General features: G+C 58.6%; 1 protein-coding gene across 1 annotated transcript in view; it reads left to right on the top strand.

Moving 5' to 3' along the window:
* The window catches only part of LOC123584053 (bromodomain-containing protein 9-like), a 15,236-nt gene continuing 1,018 nt past the window's right edge, over positions 1-14,218 (top strand). The window contains 13 exon segments of the mRNA XM_045451475.1: positions 1-202; positions 882-1,096; positions 1,352-1,448; positions 1,451-1,483; positions 2,947-3,007; positions 3,436-3,580; positions 5,143-5,253; positions 5,916-6,091; positions 7,137-7,269; positions 9,407-9,482; positions 10,402-10,497; positions 11,401-11,533; positions 14,076-14,210. Of these exon segments, the coding sequence (XP_045307431.1) occupies positions 151-202; positions 882-1,096; positions 1,352-1,448; positions 1,451-1,483; positions 2,947-3,007; positions 3,436-3,580; positions 5,143-5,253; positions 5,916-6,091; positions 7,137-7,269; positions 9,407-9,482; positions 10,402-10,497; positions 11,401-11,533; positions 14,076-14,210 (1,463 nt within the window). The 5' untranslated portion in view covers positions 1-150.

A 14,218-nucleotide genomic window follows, 5' to 3' on the forward strand; every position in this document is an offset into this window, starting at 1 on the left:
GACGGCCCGACTTCCGGCGCCTGCTTCCGGCGGGGCCAGGCGACCTCCGCGGGGCCAGGCGGGTGGCGAGTCGGGGCCGCGGCGGCGGCGTCCACGCTGCGGCCGCGCTTGCTTGCAGCCCTCAGCCCCGCGCTCCGGCCCCGCGCCGCCATGGGCAAGAAGCACAAGAAGCACAAGACCGAGTGGCGCTCGTCCTACGAGGGTGAGGCGGCGGGCGCGCTTTGTGACGTCGGGCCGGCCGGCGGGCGGGGGGCGGGGTCCCAGGCGGGGGCCCCGGGCAAAGATCCCGGGCTCGCGGGCTCGGGCCCCGAGGGAGAATCCCCGGCTCGCCTGCGGGTGGGGGAGGGGGGTCTCGGCGGGGGGAAGATTCCGGGGTGGCGGGAAGGTGTCCTGGGCGAGGATTCTGGGATCGCGGGCGGCGGTTCCGGGCCAGGGCGCCAGGGCTGGCGGGCGTCTGGTCCGGCTCCTGCATCTGTGTTGGCTTGTCTGGTCTTGGAGAAGTTCGTCCCTGTTTGTCACCCGCGTCCCGCCTGCGCGTTCCTGCAGCCTCGGTCCTGTGTCTGCTGCAGGACAGACGGGCGTGAGCGCAGGCCAGGAGCTTAGGGAAGGGTGGGGGGAGGGACCAGGCTCCTGGGCTCCCCTGCCTCCTTGTTCCTGGCCAGACAGAGCAGCTCGCCGGACAGAGCAACTCGAACTATGTCCCCGAGGGTGATGCAGCACCAAGGGGGGCGGGACTGGCAGCCCTGGGGTTTGCTTCCCCATCTTTCCCTGATGGTGTTGCCTTCTGGGGCCTGGGCGTCCTCTCTGTTCCCCCTGCACGTCGGGCCCCTGGTGCCACTACACACCCGAGCACACCCCGAAGCTGCGGTCTCTGCTTACAGATTATGCAGACAAGCCCTTGGAGAAGCCCCTGAAGCTGGTTCTCAAGGTTGGAGGAAGTGAAGTGACTGAGCTGTCGGGGTCTGGGCACGACTCCAGTTATTACGATGACAGGTCAGACCACGAGCGAGAGCGACACAAGGAAAAGAAGAAGAAGAAGAAGAAGAAATCCGAGAAGGAGAAGCACCTTGACGACGAAGAAAGAAGGAAAAGAAAGGTAGAGCAGGGCGGCAGCTGGCCGGTGGAGGCCCCCAGCCCCCGGGGGGCAGATCACAAGGGCTGTGGGGTCTTAGGAAAGGGCTGTCCTGTTTGTAGCAAAAGGCGCACGAGCCCAGGGGGTGGTCGTTGGGGGAGGGAGGGGAGATCTGAAGGAGAAGCGTCTCTGGAGGGAGGTTTGCTCGCTCAGCTTTGTGTTGCAGGAGATTATTTAAAACTGCTTGCCTTGCTCTCGCGCCCTGACTCTGCCTCACAGGAAGAGAAGAAGCGGAAACGGGAAAAGGAGCATGGCGACTCGGAGGGGGAGGCCGACGACTTTGATCCCGGCAAGAAGGTGGAGGTGGAGCCGCCCCCGACAGGCCTGTGCGAGCGTGCCGGACACAGCCAGGCGAGTGGAAGGAACGTGTTTGGAGGCTCTCCTGGAGCGCGACAGCTCGTCTCTGTGACACAGTGGTTGGCGTCGTGCTTTTCTGCCTCTTGGGGACGTGTGCGGGAAGGAGGGAAGAGCGCTTTCTCTTCCAGGGCTCGACATGAAGCGTAGCTGGACCTGAGGTCTTAGTGTCAACTTGAACCTGTAGAGCAGGGTTCAGCCAACTGCCGCTCCTGTGCCCCCTCCCTTTGTTCTTTTTAAACTCACGAGCTCGTCCCGGGGAGAAGGGAATTAGTGCTCAGATCAGTTGTTACTGACGCTGTCAGGCACCACGAGGGCTGTGCCAGCCTCACCGGAGGAGAGAACACTCGGGGCTCTCTAATCTGTGAGTGGTCACTTTCCTCAGGGGCTTGCAAATGGTCAGGAGGTACTGAAGTGGAGGCAGTTTTCCTTCGAGCGTTTCTCTTCTTGGCGTTGGGTTTGACTGCCTGTGATTCGGGAGGGAAGGAAGCGGGGTCGCGTGGCAGTCGTCGCCGAGGGTGTGGTTTTCTGGCAACAGCCGTCCCCGTGCAAGTCATTGCCACGGTGAACAGGTAGGACCCGGGGCCGCGGGGCACAGTGGGCAGGAGAGAAGGTCAGGCATGAGACGGTTCGCTAGGTGAACGTGCTCACGAAGTCCCTGCCGGCTTGGTCTGATCAGCTGATTGAGGTCACGCGTGCAGTGCTTCCCTTCCGTGTACCCGAAGGGGTGACGTTCACACTTGCTCTGGTCACTGTCACTATCGGGACCCACTCGTGGTCTGCAGGCCTGTTTGCTTCAGCCCTGGAACCAGCTATTTCTCCGAGGAGCCCTGGTTCCTTAGTGCATTCAGATGCTGAGGTCTGGGGGCTGGGCGTGGCCGGCAGTGGATGCTCTAGGGAAGAGCACTTGTGTTCTTATGGCTTAGGGAACAGAACCTAGGCCGCCCCGTGTGCTGACTACGTTCACCAGAAACCACGGTTCCACACCGTGGGCCGAGAGTTGTAGTTAGTGGCCGGCCTCACAAGGACCCCCGTGCGGTTGCATTCGTACCCGTTTTACAGAGGAGGAGCAGCACAGGTGCGGCCAGAGGTTCTGGACTGCCAAGCAAAGTGATAGTCGGTGAAGCTCGGCCTCTGTGTGCTGGCCGTCTTCGTACCGTGTCTGGAACGTACTGGGCCCGGCCGTGACAGGGGACTCATACAGACTGACAAGTGACAGCTCCCTGTTGTCGTCTGAAGGATCTTGGCACTTTCTAAGGGGTTTGGGGGACTGGTGCTGTGGTGGATGCCCCTCCCACCCAGTTGAGTTTTTTGGGGCCAAGACCGGGTCTGGGTCATCCTTGTACCCAGTTCTTGTTGGAGCCTGAAACACTGAAACGTGCCGTGGAGTGGGAGCTCTCTAGTGACACAGCGTCAAGATGTTTTGACTCATCGTTATCCTGTCCTCTTTAAATCGTCAGCCGAGAACGAGAGCACACCGATTCAGCAGTTACTAGAGCATTTTCTCCGCCAGCTCCAGAGGTAAACAGTTTCTCAAGAACTTGAGGTCGGGAACCTTCAGGGTGTCTTTCCCTGTGACGGGTTCTTCCCTCACCTCCCACACCCGTGAAGCAGACCCTTCGCCCTCCCTGGGTGACGCCCAGTCTAGTGGGGGGCGGGCCGGCGTGGGGAGAGCGCCGTGTGCCCGGTCCATGCAGGGCAGGGGTGTTGGTGGGGGGCGGTCAGGACCTCCACGATGCAGATGTCACGGCTCCGGCCAGGAGGGTAATTTTGGAATTTTTAATCATCAAAAACATCTACTATGCTTCTACAGAGTGTAAATTTTATTTCTTATTGTAAGGAACAAAACTTGGTGAATTGTATCATGTTTTTACCGTGAAACGTTTTGTATTGTTTGGAAATCTACACTTAGGGTTCTCCTGTTTAAGTAATGATGTTCTTGTTTTCAGAAAAGATCCTCATGGATTTTTTGCTTTTCCTGTCACGGATGCAATTGCTCCCGGATACTCCATGATAATAAAACATCCCATGGACTTTGGTACAATGAAAGACAAGATTGTAGCCAACGAATACAAATCAGTCACAGAATTTAAGGTAAACTAATTTCGGTTTCCGAAATAATTGCTGCGAAGCTCTCTGTGTGTTTATGTCCAGTAAGCACTCTGCCCGTATCAGCTGGTTTCTAGTTGCGAGTGTTCATGGGGGCCTGAGCCTTCGGGCCAAGGTCTCCCAAAGGTTGCATCAGGGAAACCGGTATCTTGTCTGGAAGCTGTAGAGACACGTGAGGTCAAGCAAAAGTGTGTCTGATTTGGTCTGACTCCAGAACGGGTATTTTTAGGATTACAGTTTTTCCTAGTTTTTTGTTTTATAGTAACTGTGAGTTTAATTTTTTTTTTTTAACGATAAATTTCTATGACTCTCTAGCGTGTAGTTCTGAACTCTGTTTCTTGGTACAACCGTGAGGCAGGAATTGCTTGTTGGCTTTGATCCCAGGGGCGGATCAAGGTGAGTGCTTGACGCTTTGGTAATGATGTCATGTAGGAAAAGGCATCGGGTTTCTTTCTTAGTTTCTATTCAATTTGGAAGGCTTAGCTCTATCACTTTCATTTGCTGGTGACATGACTGAGCGTGTTTGCTGAGCCTCAGAGGCTGTGCCACGTGAAAGGGTACGGGGGCGGGCGGCCCTCAGTCCTCCACCTTCCTTGTCGGGCCCTGGTTTGCTCTGCTGCCCAGTGACGGTCCCGGATGTGAGCAGTGTCCCCCCTCTGCCTTGTCCTCAAGACTGCTACATCAAGGCCCACAGGCCCAGCCCTGGGGATCTTGGCCGTGGGGCCAGTGCTGGGGCTCGGTCGGGGTCTGGCTGGCTTCAGCTGTCCTTATGCGTCCTCATGGCCAGCACAGCGCGCAGTGACAGGTGTGTGTGCGGTCTGTAATTTGGTTGGGGTGATGATATATTGGGACGTCCAATAGCTTGCTTTTAACGTAAGCTGTTCAGCAAGATTTCCCTTATCTTACAGAAAGCCTTTTTGCTGATGCTATTAGAGTAATTGGCGATAGACCAAGTTTTGAATTCCGTGGCAAAATCCCAGAGAGAGGATGTGAACGTGCTCAGCTCTCGGCTCATTCCTCAGCTTTTACTTAAAGGGACCTGGCTGTCACTTCTCGTTCCTACTTAACATCTGATTTCTCCCAAAGCGGGGGAGCTGGAGATGGAGAGAGGGAGCCGCGATGTTCTTAGAACACGCTCGTGTTGGGGCAGCTGGGAGGCTCCGTCGGTTAAGCGTCCAATTCTTGGTTTCGGCTTAGGTCATGATCTCATGGTTCACGAGTTCAGGCCCCACGTCAGGCTCTGTGATGACAGCGTGGAGCCTGCTTGGGATTCTGTCTCTCCCCTGCTCACACACACATTCTCTTTCTCAGAATAAAAAAACAGAAACAGAAGCCACGCGTGTCGCGCTCAGGAGGAAGCTCCGGGTTTGACAGGCTTCTCCCTGTAAGGTCTGAAACTTCCCTCAAAGAGTCGTTAAAAACCATTTGTTAAGCTGAAGAGCCTGGTTTAGTTGCTTGCCACTCAGTTTTAGCCTCTTGACAGGAATCCGGTTTTTGCCGGCATCTTAGTGGTTCAAACTCGACAGATTCTATTTTTTCCCTTTCAGGCGGATTTCAAACTGATGTGTGATAACGCGATGACCTACAACAGACCAGACACTGTGTACTACAAGTTAGCTAAGAAGATCCTTCACGCAGGCTTTAAGATGATGAGCAAAGTAAGAAGCCCGCGGCGGCAAGGAGCCACAGAGACGAGAGTTCCCCTCTGTCTCGATGCCTACACAGAGCCCCACCCCCACTGACTGGCATGCTTCCACCCGTCCATCACTGGCCGTGGTGCAGAGCCTCTGTACACATCCCAGGCCACCCTCCCCGCCAGGCGCGCTCTCTCTTTCTCTCTCTCTCTCTGCTCCTGCGCCAGCTGGAACGTCTCCTTTAGGGTTGGTGGAAAGTGCTGGATCTGTTGATCTAAGTGTGGGTGTCTGATGGATTGCAGCCAGCCTGTGATTTGTTTTACGTGGCTGCCTCACTGAGTCCAGACAGGACGTCTTGGCCGTCCGGAGTGGCTTCCCAGATCTGTCCCATGAGCCAGGTTGCATGCGTCACGCATCTAGGACCAGTGCCTTGTGCCTGACCGGCCTGTAGGTGAGGTGTGGGCCCCCGTGCCCTCTGGCCCGTCCCCCTCTGCCAGCCCCGAGTGCTCCCGGCCAGTCGGCCGCGCCTGTGGTGCTGACTCCCGCCCGCACCTGCCGCGCTCGCGCCACGGGAGCCCGCCGTTAGGCCAGGCGAGGCTGCGGCCATCCCCATCCCACCCATCGCCATGGCGCCTCGGCTGCGAGGCAGAGGTAAAGGCCTGCTGCTCTGTCCTTTTTGATTCTAGGAGCGGCTGTTAGCTCTGAAGCGCAGCATGTCGTTTATGCAGGACGTGGATTTTTCTCAGCAGGCAGCTCTTCTGGGCAACGAAGACACAGCCGTTGAGGAGCCCGTTCCTGAAGCGGCACCCGTACAAGTAGAAACTGCCAAGAAATCCAAAAGGCCGAGTAGAGAAGTTATCAGGTAACGGGAAACGCACCTCAGGATTGTGAGTGAGGGTGAGCCTGTGCTGGCGCCCGTGTCCGCGGAGTCGCTCGCGGACCCCCACCTGCTGGGAGGAGCCCGGTCCCCAGCGGCCGCGTGTGAGCTCTGGTCTCGGGTGTTTCCAGGCAGCTGGCCGCAACCTGGGCCAGCCGGGCCTCGTCACGCTAACGGACCTGGGGGCACAAGGGCAGGACGGCCCCTGCCAGCCACACGCAGGCTCCGTTCCAGGTGTGACACTGCTGTTCCCATATGCGTGTTGCAGTGGTTGTCGGCCCTTCACTCTGAAGAAGTTCCCTCACGTGCAGGAGGACACTTGATGGTGGCCTAGCTTGGCTGTCCTTGTGCGGGGGACGTAGCTGTGCTGTGTTAGGCAGGTGACACGCTTTGTGGGGGGGGCTTCATTCTCGTACCTGACCCCCCCAACTCCTGCAGCCGTCCACCCTGGGCCAGAGGCGGGGCCTTCTTGCAGGCTTGGGGTCCGCAGGCAGAGTTTGCTCCCGCAGCTCCTTGGATGGAGTCGGTCCATATGCTTCTGGAACCTTCCACAGGAGAGGCCACATCCCTTGGGCGCTGCACCCAGTGACCCTTGGCTGTTCGAATAAAGCTCTTCTCTGTGTGGGGTCTGAGCCCGCCTGCCGAAGGCTCGGGACGCCCCTTTTGCCTCACGACCTGTGCTCCCGGCTCACCCTTGTTTCTGGCGTCTCCACGCTCCACGGAGCTTTGCCTCTTTTTCCAACGGTGCCTCGAATGACATTGTGAGTAGTGAGGTTGCCGTCAGGTTGCTCTTAGATCGACTCAGGTGTGCAGCTGAGACACGAGGCACCTCCAGCGGCCGTTTGGGGCTCCCTCGCTGTTCGTGGAGGCCCCGCATATTGCTGCAGTTACAGCCACGAGGACAGGGTCGAGGAGTGCTCCGTGCCCTTGCTCCCAGCCCGTGGTGACCTTGGGGAGCGGTAGGGACTGACCGTGGTGAGGTGGGAGCAGCACGTGCCCCGGTGACGTGTGTGGTGTTCCTGCCTCGCAGCTGCACGTTTGAGCCGGAAGGAAATGCCTGCAGCCTGACTGACAGCACGGCAGAGGAGCACGTGCTGGCCTTGGTGGAGCACGCAGCTGACGAGGCTCGGGACAGGATCAGCCGGCTCCTCCCGGGGGGCAAGGTAGCGTCAGGGGTGTCCGGGCAGAGCTCGTGTCCCGCAGGCTCGCTTTGGGTCCCGTCACCGGCTCCATCTCTGGGGTGGGCGGGGGCGTCCAGGGCTGCCTCGCGGGCAGGAGCCTCCCAGAAGCGGTGTGTGATGCGGGGACGCTGCAGCAGGCTCGCCCCATAGTGGGGATGGTGCCCACCGGCGGATGGACGTCAGGCCTGCCAGGCGTCTGCGCTGCAGCCTCCCTCTTCTCCTGGTGTGCTTGCGTCTCTGTGTGCCTCTGCGGCACCCGTGGGTCCCATCTGACCCGGACCTGGCCTGTGGGGGCCTCCCTGCTGTGCTTGGAGCACCCCCCTGCCGGGAGAGCAGACCGGCACCTCCGGTGGAAACGGTGTGGCTCTTGCATGCACTTTTTTTTTTTTTTTTAATTTTTTTTTTTTTTTCAACGTTTATTTATTTTTTTGGGACAGAGAGAGACAGAGCATGAACGGGGGAGGGGCAGAGAGAGAGGGAGACACAGAATCGGAAACAGGCTCCAGGCCCTGAGAGCCGCGTCGGGCTCTGGGCTCGAACTCAACGGACCGCGAGATCGTGACCTGGTTGAAGTCGGACGCTTAACCGACTGCGCCACCCAGGCGCCCCTTGCGTGCACTTTTAAACCCGCTAGTCACGGTAACAAGGGCAGAGGCGACGTTAATCCCGGCACGTTTCCTTGACCTGGTGCATCCACAGTCTCATTTGTGCACGTGGTCCGTGTGAAGAACTCTTAGAACTTCACATCTCTGTCTCAGACACGCGTTTTCAAAACGCACGTGGAGTGTTACGTCAAGGACTTTGAACAATGGCGTTTTGCGTACGCCGGGTTACGTGAAGCATACGGAGATGAATCTTTTACTTACCTTAAGCCTCCCTGGTGGAAAGTTTGCGGTTCCCTGTGTAGCTGATGTTGATCTGCTGGACCCGCTGGTCTGCACGCCTGTAGTGCTTCAGCCCTGGAATGTCCCGGGCACTGGGCACGGCCCTCGGTGGCGCTGGGAAAGAGCCCTGCGGACTGTAGCTCGGAGAGGGAGGGCCGTGCTGAGCTGCGTGTATTCATCAGAGGCACGTGTCCACACACGAACCCCCATTGCTCCCAGTGCTGGGCCTGTTTCCCTTTTCTCCCTTTTTGGGTTGTAATTCCACAGCGAGAAGCCTGACTCCTGTTCCCCTTAGTGCATTCACGTGGTCAGTGCTCACGTGATCAGCACTCACGTGGTCAGTACATCCATAGTCAGCACTCCCATGGTCAGTGCTCACATGGTGAGTACTTACATGGTTAGTACTCCCATGCTCACCGCTCACATGGTCAGCGCTTATGTGGTCAGTGCTCACGTGGTCACTATATGTGGTCGTCGCTCGTCAGTACTGACACGGTTAGCGCTCACGTGGTCAGTATTTACGTGGCCAGCACTCACGTGGTCAGCGCTTACGTGGTCAGCGCTTACGTGGTCAGCGCTCACGTGATCAGTACTGACACAGCGCTTACATGGTCAGTGCTCACGTGGTGAGTACTTGTATGGTTAGTACTCACACACTCAGCGCTCACATGGTCAGTACTTATGTGGCCAGTGCTCACATGGTCAGCAGTGATGGGTCTCCTGTCCTCCCCGCCCTGTATTCAGGCACTCAGGCCAAGGGTCCCCCTCTTCTCCTCCCCCACTCCCATGTGCAGGTGCCCCTCCTGGACCTTCCTGGGGGCCTTCAGAGGAAGAGGGCTTTTGTTCAGTGGTTTTCTGTAAGCGGAACTAAGTCCCTGTGTTAGAGATGGAGCCTCTAGTGCCCGTTGATATGGCATTTGGTGACCAGGGTCCTGTTCTGGGTCATTTGGCTCAGGTTCTGACATCCTGTAAGAGGGCAGTTTCTGGGGTAAGCTTCCTGTTTCCGTATCTCCTTGAGAAGAATCAGGAACTAGTCTTAACCCTTTTAGTACACATGGGTGTGAAGTCAAGTTCGGGGAGGTATGAGAGAGGTCTCTGTGGTCTTTTCCATGGGGAAACCAACTGCCCCGTGACCTGTTGGGATTTCTGCATGTTAGGCCGTGCTCGTACGCCTTAGCTCTGTTGGCGTTGCGGCAGAGCACGTAGGGCCGGCCCTCAGGTGTGCTTCCTTGCAGATGGGCTATCTGAAGAAGGACAGTGACGGCAGCTTGCTCTACAGCGTGGTCAACACGGCCGAGCCGGATGCCGACGGTGCGTGGCCCCGAGCAGGGCTGGGGTTGGTCTCCGCGGCGCCGGGGAGTTTCGGCTTCGTAGCCCGTTTGAGATCACGGTTGCCCGTGCAGAGCAGGCCCCAGCCGCACGGCGTAGACGAATCCCATCCGGTGTTACTCCCCTGTCCTCCCCCTCCTGTGTATGATACGCAGCCTGCGTATGATACGTGGACGGGGGCAGTCATCCAGCGGGGGCAGGGGTGCTGCTCAGACCTTTTCTGCCCCAGGGTCTAGCATAGGCGGCCAGTGTAGAGCTGTGCTCCCGCAGGGCTGCGGTTCTACAAGTCCTCGTAGCCTGACTTCCAGATACCATCCTGAGGATCGACTCACACCCTTGTCAGGGCTCCCTGGGAGGAGCCAGAGTGCACAACTCCGTCGCACTCGCGGAGCTTGGAGGGGGCCCAGACGTGGGCTTAGAGGGGATGCCCTGTGTGATCATCGTGTTGAGGACCTTGAGGGAGGCACAGATGCTGGATCTGCTCACCCGTGGGGAAGCCCTTATGTACTCCGTCTCTTTGAAAAGTATCTCGAGTTGATCAACTCGTAGCTTAGAGTTAAGGTTTGAGAATTGTAGCGGCTACTTTTTTTTTTTTTTTAAGTGCTTATTTATTTTGAGAGAGAGAGAGAGAGAAGGAATCCCAAGCAGGCCCCAGGCAGTGCAGAGCCTGAGGTGGGGCTCAAACTCACAAACCGTGAGATCGACCTGAGCTGAAATCAAGAGTCGGATGTTTAACCGACTGAGCCACCCAGGCGCCTAAGAATTTTAGTGGTTTCTATAAATTTGATTTTAGCTGGTCTTTCTAGAGAGCCCCCCATGCCTTCCCCAAGTGCACTCTGTGAGCCACTGCGGGAGCTGGGAACTCCCCGAGCCACCTGTTCACAGCCCGGTCCCTTTGCAGAGGAGGAGACCCACCCTGTGGACCTGAGCTCGCTCTCCAGCAAGCTGCTCCCCGGCTTTACCACACTGGGCTTCAAGGATGAGAGAAGGGGCAAAGGTGAGTGTGGGGTGGGCAGGTAGGGGCACGGGATGAGGGAAATCACAGGAGAGGTGTGGACCCAGAGTCCTCCCGCCATCTTCCTGGCTCACCTGTTCTTAGTACTGTGTCCAGATTCTGGCTCTGAAACTAACAATGAGATTAAATTAAGGTCCTGTTGAGTGAGGGGAATAAACATTTCACCGGGCACGCTCCTCTTTGCCGTCCACTCGTACCGGTCTATGGGTCTCAGCCCCGTGCCGACCGTGGGTAGGGGTGTATGCCCGGGTGTCTGCCGAATGATGGTGGGCAAGTGTGGGAGATGGAAGGTTGGATGGCTGTGGCGGTGGAGGGAGGGAGGGGACTGGTGTGCTGGCCGCACTTGTGTGCGTGGCCGAGTGACCGAGTGACGTCTGTGGCTGGTTTGCTAGATTTGGAGTGTGTCGGTGTGCAGCAGTTTTGTTCCCCGGGGGACAGCTGGTGGCGTCTGGGGATGTTGTGATGGTCCCATCGTGGTGCTACTGGAGTCTAGTGGGGGGGAGGGGCACGTCTGAGACGCATTGCTCTTGAGCTCTGACGTCATTCACGTGGGGACGCCAGCCGTGATGCCCCCACGGCCCCTTGAGGGATCCAGCCTCGTCCCGTGGGCTCGGTTCCCAGCAGGGCCTGAGTCGGCACGAAGCCCTTCTGCCAGCGCGCGCTCGCCTTGCGTCGCGTAAACTGTCCTCTGCACCTGCTGCAGAGCCGGAAGTGCTGGTTCGGCCCGGAAGCTGCCACCGCTTCGGGTCGCTGGGGAGCAGCGATGTCACAGGGAGGGGGCTGGGAGCGGGGGCGGGGGCGCCGCCCGCGGGGACCGAGCGCGTCTCACGCGGGCGTCACCGCACGTGCGCCTCACGTCTTGTGCTCTCCCTCTCCTGCCCTCAGTCACTTTTCTCTCCAGCACCACTACCGCGCTTTCAATGCACAGCAATTCCGTGTTCGGCGACTTAAAGTCGGAGGAGATAGACCTGCTGTATTCCGCCTACGGGGATGAGACGGGTGTGCAGTGTGCGCTGAGGTGAGCAGGGTCGGCACGGTCTGGAAGGTTCTCGCTTGCCGTGCGGGAGGAGCCGTTTCCCTGGTGGGTGGTTGGCGGGAGACGGCCGACGGCAGCGGGTCTGCACGGCAGAGGTTTTCGAGTCCTTTTCCGTAAACCACTGGTCTGCCGCGGGTTGGTCTTGAAGTTCGGGTAACTCAGCTGCGCCTTACGAAGGTGACGATCCGGGCTGTAGTTTAAAAAAGAACGTGTGTGTGCACGTAACCAACCACGTGTTTGGAGCTTGTTTTGTGATTTTGTTGGAACCTGGCTCGGTGGCCGTGTTCGTCTGCTGGGGCCACCGGAACCGTGCACCCCAGCCTGAGGGGCTGAAGTGACAGGCATTCGTCGTCTGGCGGGGCCGGAGGCTGGGAGTCCGAGACCCGGGCGTGGGCAGGGCTGCTTTCTCCTGCGGCCTCTGTGCTTAGCGCGTAGACGGCCCTGGTCTCCCTGTGTCCTCACCTGCACGCCCGTCTCTGTGTCCCGGTCTCCGTTTCCTTCAGAGACACTAATCGTAACGCGTTAGGGCCCCCTGAAGACTCCGCTCGAACTTCATCACCTTTGGGAGGCCACGTCTCCGAATAATACGTTCTGAGGTACTGGGGTTGGAGCTTCAGCAGAAGAATTTTGGGACACGCTTCAGTCCCCAACGGTGACTGGGACGTGGTACTGAAACCGCAGACGTGGTGCCGTGTTTCAGTGGAACTGCTGTGTTCTGTGCACCAATAGAAGTAGGTCGCGCCTGTGGAGTTTTAGTAATTCTCCAGGAGGAAAGGCAAGTTTGGCTAACCTCTAAGAAATGGATCTTTCCGTATTAGATCTTTAATTCCAAACAGAACACGGGACGTATTTTAAAAATGAACAAAAGGAAATCAGCCCTTAATACGATTTTTATGAGCCCAGAGAAGCAGAAGTGGAACACCAAGGAGGAAATCTGGCGAGCGAGGACAGTGTCACAAGTGGTGCCCCCCCCCCCCTTTTGCCCCACTGCCCTGTCACAGCCTTTAAGGGACGGAAGTCACCTTTGGTTCAGGGGGCACGGTGTTCCCAGACGGTGGTCGCCTTCCCCCGCGCCCACCCCTGAAACAAGGATGGACTCCGGGTGCCGGGCAGCGAGAAGCCCGACCGCGTGAGCAGCGCACGGCGGCCGCAGCCCACGCTCCTCCTGGGCGTCCCCGCGTCACCTCGCCACGCGCTCTGTTCCAGACCACGCCACGAGTGTTCCGGTGTCCCTGCTCCCGTCACACGCTCACGGTGGTGGCGTCTCCTGAAACGCCCCCGGAGAGACTCGTGTGCCGTCACGGTCTCACTCCCAGATCAGTGGCCCTCCTCGCTCCGTGTGACGGTCTGGCCTCTGGGGAGCCCTTCTGAGCCTTTGCCCCAGGGCTTAGAGGCCAGGACCCGGGCCTTTGTCCCCCGCCTCCTTTTACGGTGCCTTCCACTCACTTCTTTTTTAGTTTGTAGTATTCACGGGGTCCAAAAACCAGGACGACACTCTAGGGTGCGGTGCCCGCGGAGTCTCGTTCCCGCACGAGCTCCCTCTCCCCGCTGCCGTGGAGCGTCTCTCCTCGGTCTCCTTTCGTTAAGTCAGAACGGAAACCAAAACGAAAACAGCACCGGGTACGGCCGTGCCCCTCCCGCGGGAGCCCGCGTCTCCCCGTTGACCCCGAGCCGCGCGCTGGCGGTTGTGCGGGGCTACCTACCCGCGGCTTTTCTCGGTCGGTAGAGGACGGCGTCGCGGTCGGGTTTTCTCGGGATTTTCTTCGTAACGTGCTCTTCCTGGCGTGTCTCGTGCGGGGTGTGGTGCGCGGTGCGTGCGACGTGCGAGAGCCGCCCTCGTCAGCTCGCGTTCTCAGAAAGGCTTCCGGTCAGCAGACTGCGAGTGGTTCGGTCTGAGGCGAGACAGAAGCGATGCGTGGATTTGCAACTTGCGGGGTTGGCGCCCCCGATCCCTGCCATTGTTCAAGAGTTCACCGTACGTGCCCGGACTCTCGTTAGCCTTGTCTTTTTTTAAGGGATCTTCTCGAGATGGTTTTTAAGTTTTAGCATCTGTTTTTTAAGATCTCTTTTGTTTGTTGTTTAGTTTATATTGAGGGAGGGCGCACGTGCACGTGAATGGGGGAGGGGCGGGGGGAGGGGGGAGAACCCCAAGCAGCCTCTCGCGCTCAGCTCAGAGCCTGACGTGCGTCTAGAACTCCCAAAGTTGTGAGATCGCGACTCGAGCCCAAAGTCGAGAGTCACGTGCTATGACGAGCCACCCGGGCGCCCCTTGAGTTTGCTTTTCACCTCTTCTGGATCATGGGCCACCCTGAGTGACGAAGACGGTTGCTGCCACCCCCCAGATTACACGTGGGAGGTTTGCGGCTCTCCGCGAGACCCTCTCGCGGAGGCGCGTCCGAGGAGCCGGGTCCACGGGGCAGGCCCCGCTCCTCGGGACCGCCGGCCCCGGGGAAGGGGGCCTGGGAGACGAGAGTGTGCGGCGCGGGGCCTTCCGGCGGCATCATGCCCTCTCTCGGCCTTCCAGCCTGCAGGAGTTCGTGAAGGATGCTGGGAGCTACAGCAAGAAGATGGTGGACGACCTCCTGGACCAGATCACCGGCGGGGACCACTCGCGGATGCTGTTCCAGCTGAGGCAGGTGGGCGTGCATGTGCCGCGTTTGTGGGGCC

The sequence above is a fragment of the Leopardus geoffroyi genome, chromosome A1 (assembly GCF_018350155.1).
Source record: "Leopardus geoffroyi isolate Oge1 chromosome A1, O.geoffroyi_Oge1_pat1.0, whole genome shotgun sequence".
Classification (NCBI taxonomy): domain Eukaryota; kingdom Metazoa; phylum Chordata; class Mammalia; order Carnivora; family Felidae; genus Leopardus; species Leopardus geoffroyi.